We start from the raw sequence: 17885 nt of genomic DNA on the forward strand, positions 1-17885 counted from the left end.
AGCGAAGAAAGAAAAGATTTATATAAAAGCAAAAAGTGAAGGACCTCAAAATTGTGCCTTAGTAGATGCCTGCACTTAATATCATTTCCACTACTTACTTTCAGTAGTTCAAAGTAAAGGGTAATCTACAGTTTGTCTACTTTTCCTCTTATATTCTACTTGGGGCTAAAAAATAAAGCAGTCTCTCCAGTGATGTATTTTGTAAGTGGAATAAGCTGTTGGTTTGATAGAGCTCTTTAACTTGTCACAGGGCTTTTTTTCAATATCAGTTTGTGTGGTTGGTTCATCTACCCACTTTGTTTACATCACAGTTGTAAAATTACACACTTTTTGTACATCAAATCCTTGCTGCAGCAGAATGCTAGCACTTTCTGATAAGTCTTGTGACTTAGCATCTGGGAAACCTGTTTTTAAAAAGAAAGAAAGAAATGCAGGCAGGCCTTTGCCCTAGAAACAACCCAAACACCACTCTGCATACCTATTCAGCCATGCAAAATAGCTTGTTCTATTCAAGCTTGCAATAGAGTTGGGGGGGTTTTACCCATGAGCCAAATTAAACGCTGTGGTTTTATCAGCTTCCTCCCAGTAATGGGAGATGGCTATGAGGTTTGCAAATGAATAAAAACACAGAAAATTGAAAATGGCAAATAAAATCTCTGTGCACTGCTGAGAGTGTTACTTAGTTCATACAATGTCAGGACCCCAGTAATACTGGTTTTTGAATCTCTTTAATACTTGTACTTGCAGTTTTCTTGCATGCAACACTGTTTAGTTAAATTTAGGACATACAGTGATTGCATGTGACACTGTGCTGGATTCAGCATGTAGTGGTTAATGAAGAGCTGTAGGGTGGTTGATAAACAATCAAGCCTCAAACGCTTTTATATGCAAGTTGTTCACTGTCACTTCATATTCTGCTGCATATTGCATATGTATAAATCTTGACGGTTTGAGATTATAAATTTAGCACTGGAAAGGCTGCTAACTTAAAAAAAAAGACATGGTTACAATGACTTTATTTTTTCAGTACAGTACAGGCCACTGTAAGTTTCAGTGAGGGCAGGGGTTGGTGGGTGGGAAGTACTTGTTTTACAAAGTAGACGAAAGCTTTAGCTGATAAGGCTGCGTGGGGGAGCACGCTTCCCTTCATTCTGCCACAGACCTACTGCAAACTGTGTATTCAAATATCAAAACTGGCATGGTTCAGCATACGTAGGAAGAAAAAAAATTTCCCAAAAAGATGACGATTATGATAATGAAGTTGTAATTACCATATATTTCACTTACATCATGCAGGCACTGGGGAAACTTCTTTCTGGGCGTGCTTTGATCATCCACTTAGCCTGATAAGACATTTGTCTTGAAAAAAAGGTTTTAAAACAGTTTCAAAAAATATGTTTTTAATGCGACAGAATGATTGTGTACTTGTCCAGGTTTGTTGTGCTGGGATGCGTCAGTGGTTTGTGTATATCCACTGCAGTTCTGCTGTGGTTTAACGTACTTGTAGATGGCATCACAGCGTTTGTAAAGTCCCTGTTTCCAGAGAGAGAGTGGAACACAATTAGATGAAAGCCGTTTCACTCTCAGACTAGCCACTCATCAGAATGCGCTCTTGCTGAGACATTAGACATTATTTTCTTTTGGATTGCTCTCTTTTCATCTTGAGGAACTCAGAAACAAAGTTTTGTGGCTTACAAAATGTGTTATTTTAGATATTTTTTTAAAGACTTTGAATTAAAACGTGGCCAGGCTTTCTGATTTGGATCATTGTTTTCAATGTATTCTAAAATGATACAGCAATTTAATGATATTTAAATGTCACTGAAGTGAGCCCCAGTCTCTATCTTTTGATTCACACAGACTTTAGGCTTGTGACGTGATGTGATAGACAGTTAAAAAATAAATTCAGGTTGTATTTTTTATTTTTTTACAACATGAGGTTGTCATTGCTGCTGCTGACCACATTATACAACAACAACACGTGTCATAAAACTGCTTTTATTCGAAGACTTGGCCTTGGGGGTGCCAGACAATTTCCTGGCATTGTGAGAAATTTAACAGTCCAGGGACTTCAGGCGCATGTTTTTGTTTAGTGACCACATACTTGCATGTGAAGAGCTTGTTTTTATGTGCTCCATGGAACAACTTTGCGAGGGAAAGACAATAGTACAGGTTTTTCTGTTTTCTCGCACATTGCATTCTAGCCTTGATCATGTTTACTTTGTGGTAGGCTGACAAAGAGACGAACGCTGAGTCATAAAACAACCTCTTGTTGGACTATTTTTGGTAGCTCTCAAGTCTAAATTAACCATCTTTGGGTTCTGGGTCATGTTTTTGTCAGTAATATCAGGAAAATGTTATGGTAACAGTAACGAGCGAAGTAGGTTATCTTGTATTTGCCTGAGTGTTTTGAATTACAAAGAGTACATCTGGCAGAAAAACAGTTGCTTGATCTCACAGACAAGCAACTGTTTACTGGCAGGAAAACTAACCAGGTACTCAGTTTCCTATTTGACACAGTAGAAGCCAACACAAATAGACTCAAAGGGTTTATAGCATTTGCTCACCACAGGCCTGATCAAGGGGCTGAGAACTCTTTTAAGTTGCCTGAGAACAGTTCTAAACTGCACATTCCCCCGTACTAAGCTACTTCATTCACAACACATACCCCAACGTTTTTTACTGACTGCCAAGGAGAGAGTTCCTGCAAAAGGATAGCCAGAATGCCCCAAGAAGAGAAGGTTGTGTCCATGGAGTGACAGGGGCAGGAGAAAAAAACCTGCTGAACAGAAGGAGAGCTTTCTGTTCCTTCTCATTACTAATGTCCTTTTGAAAATAAAAATCGGTTCTTCAGCAGAAGCTTTAGCTGCCCACACAGGTCGTCACAAACAAGAAGAAGACAGCTGAATTTTCCCATGCTTTCTGTCAGATGAGTGGAGACCCTGTGGGGTTTCAGAGAACTTCTCAGGCACTTTTGGCCTCCTGCTGTTATTAACAGCTTAACTAATGAGGGGAAAAATAATAAAATCAAGCCTTTTTAAAATGAAAAAGTATATTAGCAGTAAAGTGTTACAATAACAAAAGTAATAGCTCTTATTAAGCTAAAAAAAAAAAAAGTGTTTCCAACATCCCAACTCAATTTCAAAGTAGGTAGTGATGAGAGGAGGTGAAGTGCAGTATTTTTAGCTGTAGACATGTTGTAGCCTATGTTGTACAGCGTGACATATTTTATTATCCAAACATGTAACCCATTTGTAGAAAGCAAATATTTTACCTATTTTCTTGTCTCAATAGATGAAAATTTTTATGTGCTTTTACAAAAACAAATATTCAGCAATTACAAGCTTAAAATTTTACTGAAAAACGGGTCAAGAGAAAAACTTGAACCTTTTCTTTTAAATGTATTTCAGTGATCTGTGTTTCTAACTCTGTGACAGTATTTTAGAGTAACTATGAGCTCATTTTTTAAATTAAGTTTCCTCTCGATGCACTTCTGTTTATGTGGTTGACTGTAAAAGCAGACAAAGGAGTAGGAGGACCAGAGGCAGTGGGAGGAGTTACTACAGCTTCTCTCTCTTCTACCCAAACTGCAAAAAACTGCCGGGTACAAAGGAGTAGTCAAGCCTGAGTGGTGTGATGAGTGGTGAGCAAAAGACCCCGAGGCTGTATGAAGAGGAGTGAGAGAGATACTGGTTGAGCAACTAGGTTAGTAAAACAAAGAAGGGAAAGGAAAGAGAAACTGAGGACAGACAGAAGACAAAAACACATTGAATTGTCACGCTGAGAGCTCTGCTTGGAAAGAACCATGGTCATTTGTGGTCATGACCATGTGGGAGATGGAAAGCTTATGACGACTTCACTGATTCGGAGCTGAGAAGAACAAAACCACAAGGCTGGGTTTTGACAAAGAACAAGAATCCTGCCATGAGGTCACTTCTCTAATGGACCTGAATGTGGATTTCCCATTTCTCTCTTTGTGGATTGAGCAGCTCGTGATTATTTGGGACCTTGAGAGCGAAAAGGTGGCACATTCATGTGACTGATTTATCTGAGTAAGTAAAGCTAGCCCTCTAACTTGTGGGGTGCTGTCTGGCCGAGAGACAGGGCAGGGGGAGGGGAAGACACTCCAGCCTGGATCTCTGTCCTCTGGGAGGGGTCTTTTCAACTGAGGTAACCCCCGAAATAACATCCAGAAAAGGGAGGGAAACAACGCCGTGTTGAACAAAAAAAAATGTTGCTCTAATGGATTGAGTATCTCTCAGTACTGAACTGTTCTCTTCTTCATAATTCATTCATGGTCAGTTGATCGTGCTGGAAATACCTTTCCCTGAAGAGCTATTGCATAACAAACACTTCCCATCCCTGCAATCTTAAAACTGATAATGATAATGTACAACAACTCTTCAATATCCAACTCATGCATCAAGAATGATGGGTTCAAATATCCACTATACAGTACGGTCTTCAGCATTGTATTTGTTGTTGGACTTATCACCAACGTTGTGGCCATCTATATATTCTCCTGCTCTCTGAAAATGAGGAATGAGACCACAACCTACATGATAAACTTGGTATTGTCTGACCTTCTGTTTGTCTTCACCCTGCCGCTACGGGTCTTCTATTTCATCAACCAGAACTGGCCTTTTGGAGGGATTCTCTGTAAATTGTCTGTGTCACTTTTCTACACCAACATGTATGGCAGTATTCTCTTCCTCACCTGCATTAGCGTGGACAGGTTTTTGGCCATTGTGCACCCCTTTCGCTCAAGGACGCTCAGGACCAAGCGCAATGCTAAAATAGTATGTGTTGGTGTATGGGTGCTGGTGCTTTCAGGCAGTATCCCCACAGGATTCTTGTTGGATACCACCTCAAATGAAAAAGGAAATGCCACTTACTGCTTTGAGAATTTCTCATCCAAGCAGTGGAAAGCATCCCTCTCTAAAGTGGTGATTTTCATAGAGACAGTAGGCTTCCTCATCCCCTTGCTACTCAACGTATTTTGCTCCATCATGGTGTTACAGACTCTGTGCCGTCCCCAAACTATCAGCCGTGGTGGGAACATGAACAAGAAAAAGATCCTGCGTATGATAATCGTGCACCTTACTATTTTCTGTTTTTGTTTCATCCCCTACAATGTAAACCTGGTTTTCTATGCTCTAGTCCGTACTAAAATTTTAGGAGGCTGTTATGAGGAGTCGGTGGTTCGAACCATCTATCCAGTAGCCCTCTGCATTGCTGTATCCAACTGCTGCTTTGATCCCATTGTTTATTACTTCACCTCAGAGACCATTCAGAATAGCTTCAAGAGGAAGTCTCAGACCACTTGTAAATATGACAGCAAGTTCTCTGAGGCTCTGCACTCAGAATCCACCACCAATCTGCAGTGTAGTCTAAGTCATCTAAAAGCTAAAGTCTTTCATGGTGAGTCTTCAGTGTGACAATGGGGTCGCTACGTCCAGGGTAAAAGATAAAACTCATCCATTTAAAAAAAAGACAGATCTGATTTTTTGTTGTTTTTTTGTTTTTCGTTGAGCGCTTTATCTGTTTTAGTCTCAGGGCAAATGTCCAGATCTGGTCTTCACAGCCTCTGTTTTGCAGTATTAACATATGAACTTTTTCACAACTGTGGTTTTAATGTTACTACTTTCTAATTTTCATTTCCTGTGGAGTGAAATGTAATTATGTAAAGCACAATTAAAGTTGTCTATGACGTTTAAGGGAAAGTGATCACTGAACAGCAGGACAGTTATGAAACTGACTGCTTCATATGCTTGTGCGTTTGTACATTTCTGTGGTAAGTTGTGGTGCTAACTTTAGACGGTTATCTATTTAATTAACATAAAGGTATATCAAGCTATAAATGTGCAGGGCTTTTTTTTTTAAATGTACAGATAGATCACATAAGCGCCCTGTTGTGTTTGGCTGGTATTTCATGTTTGGACTAGATGTCTTTAATGACCATAAATGCACTGACTGAGTTCCTCATGCTGCACTCATGCCACAGCAATGAATAAAAGTTATGTAATACCTAAAACAAATGATTGCATCTGAAACTTTTTGTCATTTGAATGAACAACATGCTCTTAATGCTAAAATTTCTGTGGTTTGTATTGTTAAACGTGGCAGCTCCGGAATATACAAATATGTTACTGGCACATTACACGCTTATTTGCATTTAACTGTCATGACATCGGACTTCCAGTTCCAGTTCCAGTGGTGACTACAAAGTTAAAAACTGTTGTAGCAGCCTGCACCAAGCAAAACAGAACAAAACCTCTTGTTGCTAAAAATGTTTCGAGGATTAGTCTTGCACGCAAAGACGATGTACAATTGTGGAAGTAGAAAGTCTTTTGGAGATCGGTAAAAAGAAGAAGTGTTTTTGTTGCTAACTGACAAAAACATACTCTTAAAATTTGTCACCAAACAACTTGTCAAAGAAATACAAAGAAATGTTGTATCAAGAAGCATTAAGAACATCAAAGCTTGTGTGTGCCAAAATGATCAATGTTTAAACACTGTAAGAGGATCAACAGGGGTTCAACGAATGCCATTTAGGCTTTTTTAAAGTTAAATAGAGATTACATTTTATCATCTTGGAACATTTTGTTTTCCTCATCTACAAGGGCACAAAGTGACTATAATACAACCCAGAGGTCTGCCACAGAATCGTGCAATTTGTACAGTAAATCAGGATGTCTTTGTTCAACATGAGATTACATTTCTACCAGCCAGGCAGCATAACAAATAATCGCTCACACATTTGTGTAAATACAAAGCCCGTGAAATATTTTTCACACATGTTCACTCTTGCTGTGAGCAACTGCACCGATGATAAGACATGAGCGAGGAGCACGCACAGCATGTGAGAACAGCCAGCACACAGCCCCCCTAACTTTATTGACATAGCCTGAATTCGAAGGTCAGTCAACTGCACTTTATTTATACGCCCCATACCCCATCTCTGCTTTTGAGGCCATGTGACTGAGTCAAGGCCATGATTAAAAACCTGGGATGTTATGAAGACAAACAAGTATCTACGCAGAAGGCCGTCATCATGAACACATGACCACATGCTTACTGAGCAACATTTTAACAGTCAATAAACCACAACGGCACGTTATGGATCTGTCACTGTGCGTGACTGTATAAGGTTGTGTAATTAGCTAATGCACTCTAACCATCAGGTTTTCACAGCACTTGATAGATGAAGCAAAGGTCAGCACAGATAGAACAGTGATGTAGGAAGCCATACAGGAAGTCACACATTTAAACCTGATTTAAACGTCTCATATTTTTATAAGCATACATTTTGCACATTGCTTCACACCTTTGCCTTTCTGTATCAGTGACTGATGCAACTTGCCATTTTATTGAAAATTTCTAAGCATGCTGCTTAATCTCATGGGTTGTGTATAAGAAAAAAAGTCAAACGCCGGTGCAAAGTCACTGTGTCAGGGATTAAACCCCTCACATGATCCCAGCAGGATCCTCTCCACAGCAGTTATCTAATCAGCTTGACCTCTCCTTCCCAGCAGGCTGCAGGATGAGAAAACACAGACACGGCACTGCTTGTCAACACAAACTGTTCAGGATTGCTCTGGTAATTTTGCATGGGAGCATTCATCAAAGCATACTGCAGTGTGACCTGTGAGAGTTTCTTATGCCATGGATGCAAAGATAATGCATCAATAGCAGTACCACTGCGTCTTAAACTGTAACGTGCAAAGAAAGTTTGACAAGTTTTCACATTTACCATAAAGTAGAGATACCATAATGTAAACAAGTAATTTAGGACTAGTGGTATCATCCAAGGTCATACAAAACAGCAACAATGTTTGGGCTGTTGTACTGCCTGCATCAGGGTCATTACAGTTAATGTCAAACTGCAAGTCTTAGTAGAGACAAAAACGAGTCTGGATCTACACTTTAGCTTTAGGTTCATGTTCCCATGTGAGAAATCCAACTGTTTTTAAAATAATCCTCTGAAGGGGCTGTGTTGATGTTCTCTCAGTCTGTTTTGAGAGTCATTTCTGCTCGGACACCTACAGAGGCTTCACTGTGTGTACGTGTGTGTGTGTGCTTTTTGGATGGGGTTGTAGTGAGATTTGGGTGAAGTTGTCACATGACAGTGACTAAATGGATGTGAGGAAAGAGGGTCTCTGTTGAGGATCATCAGCCGTTTTCCCCCCTGCATGTCTTACAGGAAACATTTAAAAAGGAAGTCGCTGTCGTGATATGGACACTGCCTGTTGTATCTACTCCAGTTTCCCACAATTCTCTCTGAATCAGCCTCATATACCATATATATCATATTTTATATTTTCAAACTCATCTTGGTTTGCTTTTTTTCTTGGAAAATTGGCATTATCATCATTATAAGAGAAGGTGGGGTGGGCACCAGGCTACTTGTCTTCAAGGCATTTTTCCTGCCTGGGAAGGAGACGGTAATAAAAGCAAAGTTTTAGCTAATGAGTTGCCAGGATGTGGTTTGAAAAAAAGAATGTTACTCATAACTACACAAGAACTTCACTCACTTATCTAAAATCAGAAGCAGCACTTAACTAATAACCAAATGTGGAATGAGTACAGTGTGTGCAGGGAGGTAGGCAAGCAGGCTAAATAACCAGACAGAAATTATCTTCCTTCACTCTCTTGTCACCTTGGACTATAAACAGGCGTTATCAGCCCTTGGAGGAGTTCTGTTTCCAAATCAGCTTTTGGTTGAATAATGTCTTGGCAGTAACGTCTTGGGAATGAAACAAAGCATGACCAGCATGTTGATAAAACACTCCCTTCGTCAGGGTACCATGGTGTCTAGCAAAACATGCAGCACAAATAGCATTCGGCTCATTAGGGGAGGAAAGTTCATTCTGGTCTCCCGTATATTTCAGGAATGAAGGCAGGAAATTAAATAGAGACAATTCGACTGGATTTAACTGAAAGCGTGTGCACAAGTCACATCACTGTTCTTGTCTTTAATGACTGCATGAGTCTACCTCTAGGAATGAATACAGCCTGTTGCAGCTTGTTTTGCATTAGTACAGGTGGCAGGAACCCTGATGCAAGATGATTCATGGACAACAAAACTCTATTGCTCAAACTGGGAAAACCATGCCAGGAGGTTTGGGAGAATACGAAAGGGTTAGCAAATTCTGTTACTACATTTCTTTACTTTTTTGTTTCTATGTGTGGGAAGATGCTGGTGGAAGTGTGATGGTCCCTTAAAAAATGTTGAAATACATTAGAAATGAAGCCACAGTTCAATTTCCTGTAAGACCAGAAGCAAGTCCCAGCAGGACAAGAGACATTTTTGGGAGGGGTTAACATTCTGACAAAATCCTTGCAAAATCACCTGGAAATTCCTGTAAACATTAAATCACTTGCTTAGACTGGTTGGTGAAAATCAAGTATTTCATAGTTTGGGCTGACAGATTAATATCTTGGACACACCCTACTGCCTCTAAAGCTCAGTAAAGTTTGTCCCTTTCCCATGCATACAGTGCACATACATGTAAGCTGTAACAAAACATTCCATTTTCAGCCTTTGTGTCTTAAGCCTGATCTAACATGGTGTTACAGTGTCTTTGAGAATGATAAACAAGACATTAACACTGGGTGTGTTCTGCTTGATGGGATAAGTTTGGGTTTCCTTTGCTGGAAGACCTTCCCCTGGTGACTTCTGGGGGCACGGGCAATGTCTGATCAGTCAGTGTAAAGGCATTAATCCCCACCTACAGCTTCTAACCAAAGGAAACTGCTTACTGTTGCAACTGATTATCTTGTGGGAGAAAGTAAAGGTCACTGGGCCATGCCACACACAAGACTGTATGTACTTTTAAAGTGCCCATATAGCAAATAATAATGTGCACATAAAGACATTCAAAATGATTTCATGTCGTTATTGAATCCTTTTTTTTAACTGTTGCAAACTATAATTTTCTGTTAGAAAAAGCAAAGTTTTCCTAAAGCATTACAATTTTAAAAAATAATAGTAGCTCTGTCCTTTTAAATTCTGTCAGTGAAGTGAAGCAACCTCTGCGGTTCACGAATAAAGCAAGCAATCACATACAAGAAACTTTAGTTCCTCAGCCTACTATTTGAGGAAGGCTCCAAAAGGAGTGACTGCACATATGCCCAAATTTAGAGCAGACATAAAACAAATTTTCATTATTCAGGTGGCCTGCTAAGCGACAGGTGCACGCTAACTAGGTATTTAGCTGTCTGCTAGGCTTCACCTCAGCTAATTCATTAGAGTTATTGGCACTAATTAGCAGGTATCTGGAGCACATCTGTGCCGTGCATCCATGTATTCTTACTAATCAGCTTGCAAACTTGGCACACTGTACTCTCATTGCAAAACTGGAAGTCTAAGTTAAAAAAAAAAAAAAACAGCCCACAAACCTGTGGGTGATGTCATTTGTTCATCATGTGCATCTTTCATTTCCTTTAATCTTCTGTATGTATACTTATCAGCACATTATTGAATTTCATAGTACATTCTATAGATTGAACATATATTAGTTTATTTAGCTTTTTGTAGTAACAGGTTTATTTAGTTTGGAACATTTTTTTAAGAAGCATATGGTTACTTTTTTTTTCCACAAGTTTGTGAAATTGAGAGCCCTGCTATACACTAACAGCTGTGGTAAGAAGATTGCATGTGCTCATCACTGGTGTGAATGTCCTAATATCTGTGAGCTTTTTAAAAAATAAATTGTTTGTGGTTTGGTGTATGTTGCCCAGGCTCATAGAAAACAGGTCTGGCCTGAATCCGGCATCAAGCTGGCACTGCTGACTGACTGGTGTCATGGCAGGGTGTATGTCAACCAGACGTGGGCCAGGTCTGACAATGATGGCACTATTTATGTTCCTATTTTCTTATTTTAGTTAGAAGACTCAAATGCCATGTTGCAATACTATAATGATATGGTAGCCAACGTTTCAAATGCTGCTCCAGTCTGCATGTTAAGAGTGTGAATGTGTATGAATGTAGTTAGGAAGCACTCAGTTTAGAGAAAGTGTGTGATTGGGTGAATATGGCATGTTATATAGAGCACTTTGAGTAATCCGGGAGAGTAAAAAAGCGCTATATAAGAATTCAGCCATTCACTGTCTGAACAGAGTTTCGTCATGTTTATTTTGCACTATTATGTTCCGGCACATGTTGTTATTACATGACTTGATTAAGGTACAAACTAGGCTGACATCTGGGTCCAGAGCTGAAACTGTTCTGGGCCAGCACAGGGCCACCAGTGTGTCTGCAACTGGCCCGTGGCTGCACACAACTTACACATGGCCCACATACACCGCAAAGAATGACGGCCCTTTGGTGGCCCAGATCTGGTTTGCCAGAGGTAGTCCACACATGGGCCAGCACAGGGCCACCAGTGTGTCTGCAACTGCCCTTGTGCTGGCCCATGTGTGGGCCACCTCTGGCAAACCAGATCTGGGCCACTAAAGGGCCCACATTCTTTGCAGTATGTGGGCCTTTAGTAAGCACATTGTGTGGGCCAGATCTGGGCCATACCAATTTTGTTATGTGGTTCAGTCCATGAGAGGACTCAAAATTCTAAACAGAGCTGCAAAAAGGAGATGATCTGCAAAAGTTATACTGACCTGAAATCCACCATGAACTTTTACACCTTAGTTCCATTACGCACATGACACTGCTATTATCAATAGCCCTGCAAATACCTCAGTAGGCATTCTCGAAACACATCCCTGTAGCTCATTCCCCAGTACATCCACACATAAAAGCTGACACTGACAGGTCAACTTTGAGGTCACCGTGTTCCACATAAGGAATTTCCCCAGAGCCTCTCAGAGCACACAATACCTTCCCTCTCTTCCTCAGCAGAATTTAGTGTGCTGGAGCCACAGAAAATCACTATTCAATTCCACATTTAGCTGAACTGAATTGCTAAATTTAATTACTAAGAATTGCTACAGTTCTTAGTAAGATCCTGTTAGGTTTATTGTTTAAGTGTTGGAGTTATTTTTTTATTTTATTATTATTATTATTTTTTTTAGCAACGATTCATTTGTCATACAAAAACATTTCAAGTTCCTCATCGAATTTAGCATGGAAAGCTTAAAATACAGCTTCCACACCCTTTTTAGCTGCGATCTTGCGGAGACAACAGATATTCTGACTTCAGATTGTGAAAATTAGGCTCATTGATCTTGCTGAGGTTATCGTCATTGCTTCAGAAACATGAGACACAATTAACCTAAGCTAAAAGACACATAAGACGAAAATAATTCCAGCGGTCACAATAGTGACCTGAAGCATCATAATGCGCACGATCATTTCTGCTTGTTGTACATTTCCACTGCACGAATAGCCTAGTCTGAGTTTTTCTTTAGCTTCTTCATTGCTGGCTTATATCATTTGAATAAAGTAAATTGTCTATGGAAATGGGTGGAGACTGAAGAAATACACAAGAAAACCTGAAACATTGAAGCATTCTTGTTATGCATCTCAACCACTATTTTTAAGCAAATCCTCACACAGAACAGTACATTCTTATTGTAAAACATTTGCTCTGATGCAAACACTACTCAAGCAATGTGTCACCAAAGTTACATGACTGATAAAAGAGATTAGCCATTAACTGTCTTTCTTTACCAATTTGTGCAGGAGATTGCACTATTCTAAACTTACATAACACACACTGACACAATCAAAGCAACGAATGTTTCACTTCACATGTTGTATGGACTGCTGTACTCTTGCTTTCATACTTGAATGGATCTGTTTGACACATTAAACCAACTTTAGTTTTTCTTAGCTAACAAAACTTTTATGTGAAAGCCAACCCAAAGCTTATTTAAAGGTAAATGAAAATTGTTACCTATAGTCAGATGAATGCACATTCTTAAGCTAAGCTTAAGATGTTTTAGCTAAAACTGTGTATGTCACCACCAGCTAGCATTATATGGAAATCATTCTGACTTCAGATTCAACTTCAAGCTTTATTAATGTTTCATGTAAAGACTTGTGAACTGTTGGGACAAGATATTTGAATCACTATGATTTTGCAGTTCATGAAATGAACAAAAACACTAAATACCAGAGGCTGCAATCTTGCTGATGATGCTGCAATTACTGCTCAGTTTTTTCCCTTTTTAAGCTATTCCTGTGAACTGCAGACTTAACTATGAAGAAAACACAAATATGATTCAAATCCATTGTTGATCACAGTGATTCTATCACTATGATTAATGAGAGTATCTTAGTTGTGTCAGTAATTTGTATAATATTCATTTTTTAAAGTCCAGCAGTGTATGAGAATCTATGGGAATCAGTTGTTTTTCATGCCTGAAGAAATGTTTGTATTTTTCTCATTCATCTAATTCAGTGTCAAACATATAGGTCTGAGGCCCTCTTCACTGTGGGTGTTCACAATGACTCATCTTCACAATTCGGTTATTCACATGATATAGGCTAAGCAGTGGGTGATACATGCTGCTTCATTCAAGAGATGTAGAGTATGCAAAAACATAAGTGTCACGTTAAGGTCAGTGAGGTGGAAAAAAAGAGCGTTGTTGAAGGTGTTGTTTCGACAGTGTTTTTTCAACAGTGCTGTTTCAGCAATATCAGAAGTGTTGTTCTTTTTTGTCAAGGGAGACCAGTGCACAAAACAACAGCCACATAATAAACATTATGTATGATTGCAACATGCAACATGCAAATATGTGAGTATTAGGGACACCTTGCTCATAATGGGTCGGTCCCTCTTTTGCCTTCAACAAACCAGTTTGAGAAGGTCTGAGCTTTGTGACACGGACTGTGCTGGAAGCAGTCATCGGAAGATGGGCACACTGTGGTGATCCATAAATGGATGGACATGGTCAGCTTTCGCTCAGGAAGTAGAGCATGTCATCTACAAACTGGGAGGTTGGTGGTTTGATCCTTGGCTGCTTCAGTTTGCATGCCAAATATCCCTAGGCAAGATACTAACACCAAGTTGCTCTCTGATGCATCTGTTGGAGTATGAATGTTAGATAAAAATCACTTAGAATAAAAAAGTGTTATATATTTTTAGGTAGCATATATATTTGTGTTTATTTTGGACCATTCTCTCCAAACTCTAATTGGAAAACCACATCATTTTCTAAAATATTCAGAGCAGCCCGTCTGGCCCCAGCAACCATGCCACATTTAAATAACTGAAAATTCAAAAATAATTTAAATAACCTTCCTTGCTCATTCAGATGCTAGCTTCAACTTCAGCTGGTCATCTAAACCACGTTTACACACCTAAACCTACAGTTCTTCTGCCATATGATTGGCTGGTATAGATGTTCGAATTTAAGAGCGGTTGAACAAACGTGCCTAGCAGTGGCTGATGAGAGGATGAGAGAGGAGACAGCAGAGCCTATGACCTTACTTAAAGGTGGTCCAACTCATCAGGAGTCAACAGGCGTTTAAGTTACGAACAATAGCAGCATTTATAACAACAAATGACTCTCCAACCTGCCTGGAGCCAGCAGTGTCCCACTTCACATAACCCGGGATCCAGATTTAACTGTTCTTGACCTTTTTACTTTGAGCAGCTGATGAATTGTGCAGTTCCATGACAAAGCCCTGCTTGGCTACGCCAGTCTCATATTGTCTGATACATCACTACAAAACACTGGCAACAGACAATGGAGGGTCACTGCAAAGGGCTTGAAATAATCATAACAATGACAGCTTCCATATTTATAGTTGCAAAGAGACTCCCAACTGCAGCGCCTAAGTGCTTTGTTATTAACAGGAAGAGCGGCTCCCCATGAAGAATAAACAATACTCCTCTTTACTGGGTGAGTCATGACAGAAGGTTTCATGGTCTGCTGCTATGCACTGAGGCTACAAATGTCCACTAATAACTCAGCTATAGCGCAGAAACGTTGCTACATTTATATAAAACAAACAAAGAGTAAAACAGCAAATTATTATTACTGTTTTTGCTCTGATAGTTTGCTCTGAATAAGAAAACCGAGAGAGGAATCTATTAGAAAATGCCTTTCTAAGCATCAGTAGCCAGACTGAGATCACTGGGTCATCTTGCATCTGCACAGCTCTTCCTGAGTGAAACTGGGGGTGTTCAAAAAGGAGGCCACAAAAACAGGGAGACAAAAGGGGAATAAGGGACTGCTGCAGATAGGAAGTCAATTTTTCATCAAGGGTGATGACAGCAGCTGAGGGTCGAAGTGTGGACAATCTCCCACCCAGGCATAATGAAAGGTCTTTTGTGCATCATTTGATAAGAATGGGTGGTACTGGACGATAATGCGTATAATGACACCACACCACACCACACCTTGGCTCATGTGATGAGGCACATTATCAATAACAGGTCAACGATTTGGTCTTGGAACTGAAGAAGCTTCTCAAATGAGAGTTGAAATATCTCCAGTCCAAAACTCCAAGTCCAGTCGCTTTTCTTGACCATGACCTGGATGACTGACAACCTACACAGACATACGTGCTTCTGGATTGTTTGCTATCAGGTCACCCGGATGAGCAGGAAGAAAATCGGTGAGGGAACTCAGATTAGGGCCTGAACAATAGCTAGAAGTGCAGCTCCACTACAGATCTGAGCACATAATGAAAAACCGGAAACAGCACGTTTCAAAGTGAGTACATTAGAATGAGAACAAGGAAATGCTACATCACGATGCACGCCTCAGTGTTTTCTGATGTTTTCATATGTGGTGCTCAGCTTGCATGCAAGGAACAAACTAGGGCCTTGTGGTTTTGATCATACTTCAACAAAAAAGGTGTCACCAAATGTTCACAAACACACTGCACCAAGGTGGCAGGTTACAAAAGTGATAGGAAATCACTGTAGATAGTTGCCCTTCTCGGTGTATGTTTTAGTCAAACCACTGAGTCACAGCAGCAGACACACTATTTTCACAATGACCTCACAAACCCAATCTTAAGTGCAGGAGTTTTGAACAATTTATTTAAACAGCTTTTTTATTTCTTTTGTTTTTCTGGCACATTTATACAGCAGACATGTCTGTTGGAGACAGCACATACGTCCTCCCTGCAAGAGGAAACCTCTGTTCATGTTCATTTCCTTTTGCACCAGTAGTTAAATGAGGTGGACAAATCAGGTATACCTGGCACTTGCAAACAAACAATGCTTTATTGTTTAGATTTCTTTGAAACTCTGGTTTTAAATGCAATTTTTGTTTTAATATTATAAAATATTATACTGGCAAGAAACTTTTAAAAAAATGAAATAATTTATAAGGAAATTTGAATACAGCAGGTAGAGGACACACTGACACGGCATGAGAAAAGAGACTGCAGTAACTTACAAGTGATTCAATGCAGTGTAGAGAATCATATCTCGTTGCTGCAAAAGTAGGTGCTCTTTTCATTGTTCAAACTTGAACATTTTTCGGGATTGTTTATATTCTTTTGCAGTGTTTCACATATTTCTTGAAGGCTGTTCCTCCTTTTCCCCAGACATTATTTCTTGCTTCAGGGCCTGTGTTAGTCTACCTTCCTCTTTTAAATACTGAATAATAATAATCTGATATGGAAGTTAGGCAAGATACTTGCCCAGTTTCACTTTTTTCTTCTTCCTTAAAACCTCTTGTGTGGTATTGGCAGCTTGCACTTGATCATAATCAGGCTCGGATATTTTTTTTATATCTTCAGGAGACTTGGAGTCTTCTTAGATATATTTTAAAATATCCACAAAGACATGATTTAAGATGCAATCTCTGATCTATCCAACACCTTGAATGAATGCCTGTATTATTGCTCCCCCACGTCCATACTTGACTAACTGGGCTATTATTTCCCTGTGTGAGGCCTGGCCAGGTTCCTGCCAAACATGTTTTTTATTTCCACTGAAGAAAGTTTTGTTTGCTTATAGCAAAGCTCAATTTTCCAGATATGTTTTTCCAAGCAATATTGTACATGTAATTCACTGGTTGTAAATTTTACTTTATGTGCATTACCACTGCTGCACTAATGAGCGGTACATTTACTTCACCTCCTTAGTATTGCTGCAACTTTGCTTCCCCTCTTGACTGATTTCTAGTTAGTCACTGATCTTCGTGCATCCTGTCTTTGTGATATCACTCATGTGAGATTAACTGGAAGTCACAGGTTTGCTCACCTTAGTTTCAGTAAACTGAAACTAAGCAAGTGATCATTTGCTGCAAACCTCTGAGTTTCAGTCTGAGTTCAGTCTTTGTACTCATATTGGATGTTCATAAGGAAATATTTATATTATATTTATAGCTATTACTGTTAATCCTAAATTCTCAGAGGTGGCAGAAGTTCAAACAGCCAGTATAAACTCTTTTAGACAAATTCATACACCTCCAACCCCTCAGTTTATAAGACCAATACATAAAGACACTTCCCGGTTCATCATGGCCAGTGGTGGGAGACCCTTCTATCTGCAGGACACAGACCATGATGAAGTTGCAGCTCTGCTATGATACATCACATTACATGTATCTTTTCCAAACATGCACATCTATGCTATGGAGGTGCTTTTTTTTCTATTTCTAAAAAGCAGGGGGGAGGGGGAGGGGATGAACTGTGAGCACTGGAGAGGGGATTCATTGTGCCCTCGTGATAAGGGTTGAGCTTCCTCAGTGAAACACATCGTGGGCAGATATCTGGTAAAAGATACCATGGAGCGCTCATGTCAGCCACTAGGAGTTCTAAGTTACTGAAAGAACTTTAGCAGCTGGATAATCCAGCTCTGGTGTGACTGTTGGTGAATCATTATGGTTTTGTTGACTCAACGGGCTGTAGTATCCCTATCCTGCTCAGCCCAAACTGTAATGGGCAAGGCTTGGGTTAAGTCTGTCTGTAGCCAAACATGTGGCTGTTCTATTGTCTGGTCCTATTCCGTCAGGCT

The 17885-nt window shown here is 39.8% G+C and overlaps 1 protein-coding gene across 1 annotated transcript; it reads left to right on the plus strand.

Annotated features, from left to right (window-relative positions):
• Positions 1 to 3595: 3595 nt before the first annotated feature.
• Positions 3596 to 6038, plus strand: LOC120737265 (lysophosphatidic acid receptor 6-like). Its single transcript, XM_040037870.1, has one exon. The coding sequence runs from the start codon at positions 4383 to 4385 to the stop codon at positions 5436 to 5438; it is 1056 nt and encodes a 351-aa protein (XP_039893804.1). The 5' UTR covers positions 3596 to 4382; the 3' UTR covers positions 5439 to 6038.
• Positions 6039 to 17885: the final 11847 nt, after the last annotated feature.

This window comes from Simochromis diagramma, unplaced genomic scaffold, assembly GCF_900408965.1.
Source record: "Simochromis diagramma unplaced genomic scaffold, fSimDia1.1 OVJJ01000463.1, whole genome shotgun sequence".
In the NCBI taxonomy this organism is placed as follows: domain Eukaryota; kingdom Metazoa; phylum Chordata; class Actinopteri; order Cichliformes; family Cichlidae; genus Simochromis; species Simochromis diagramma.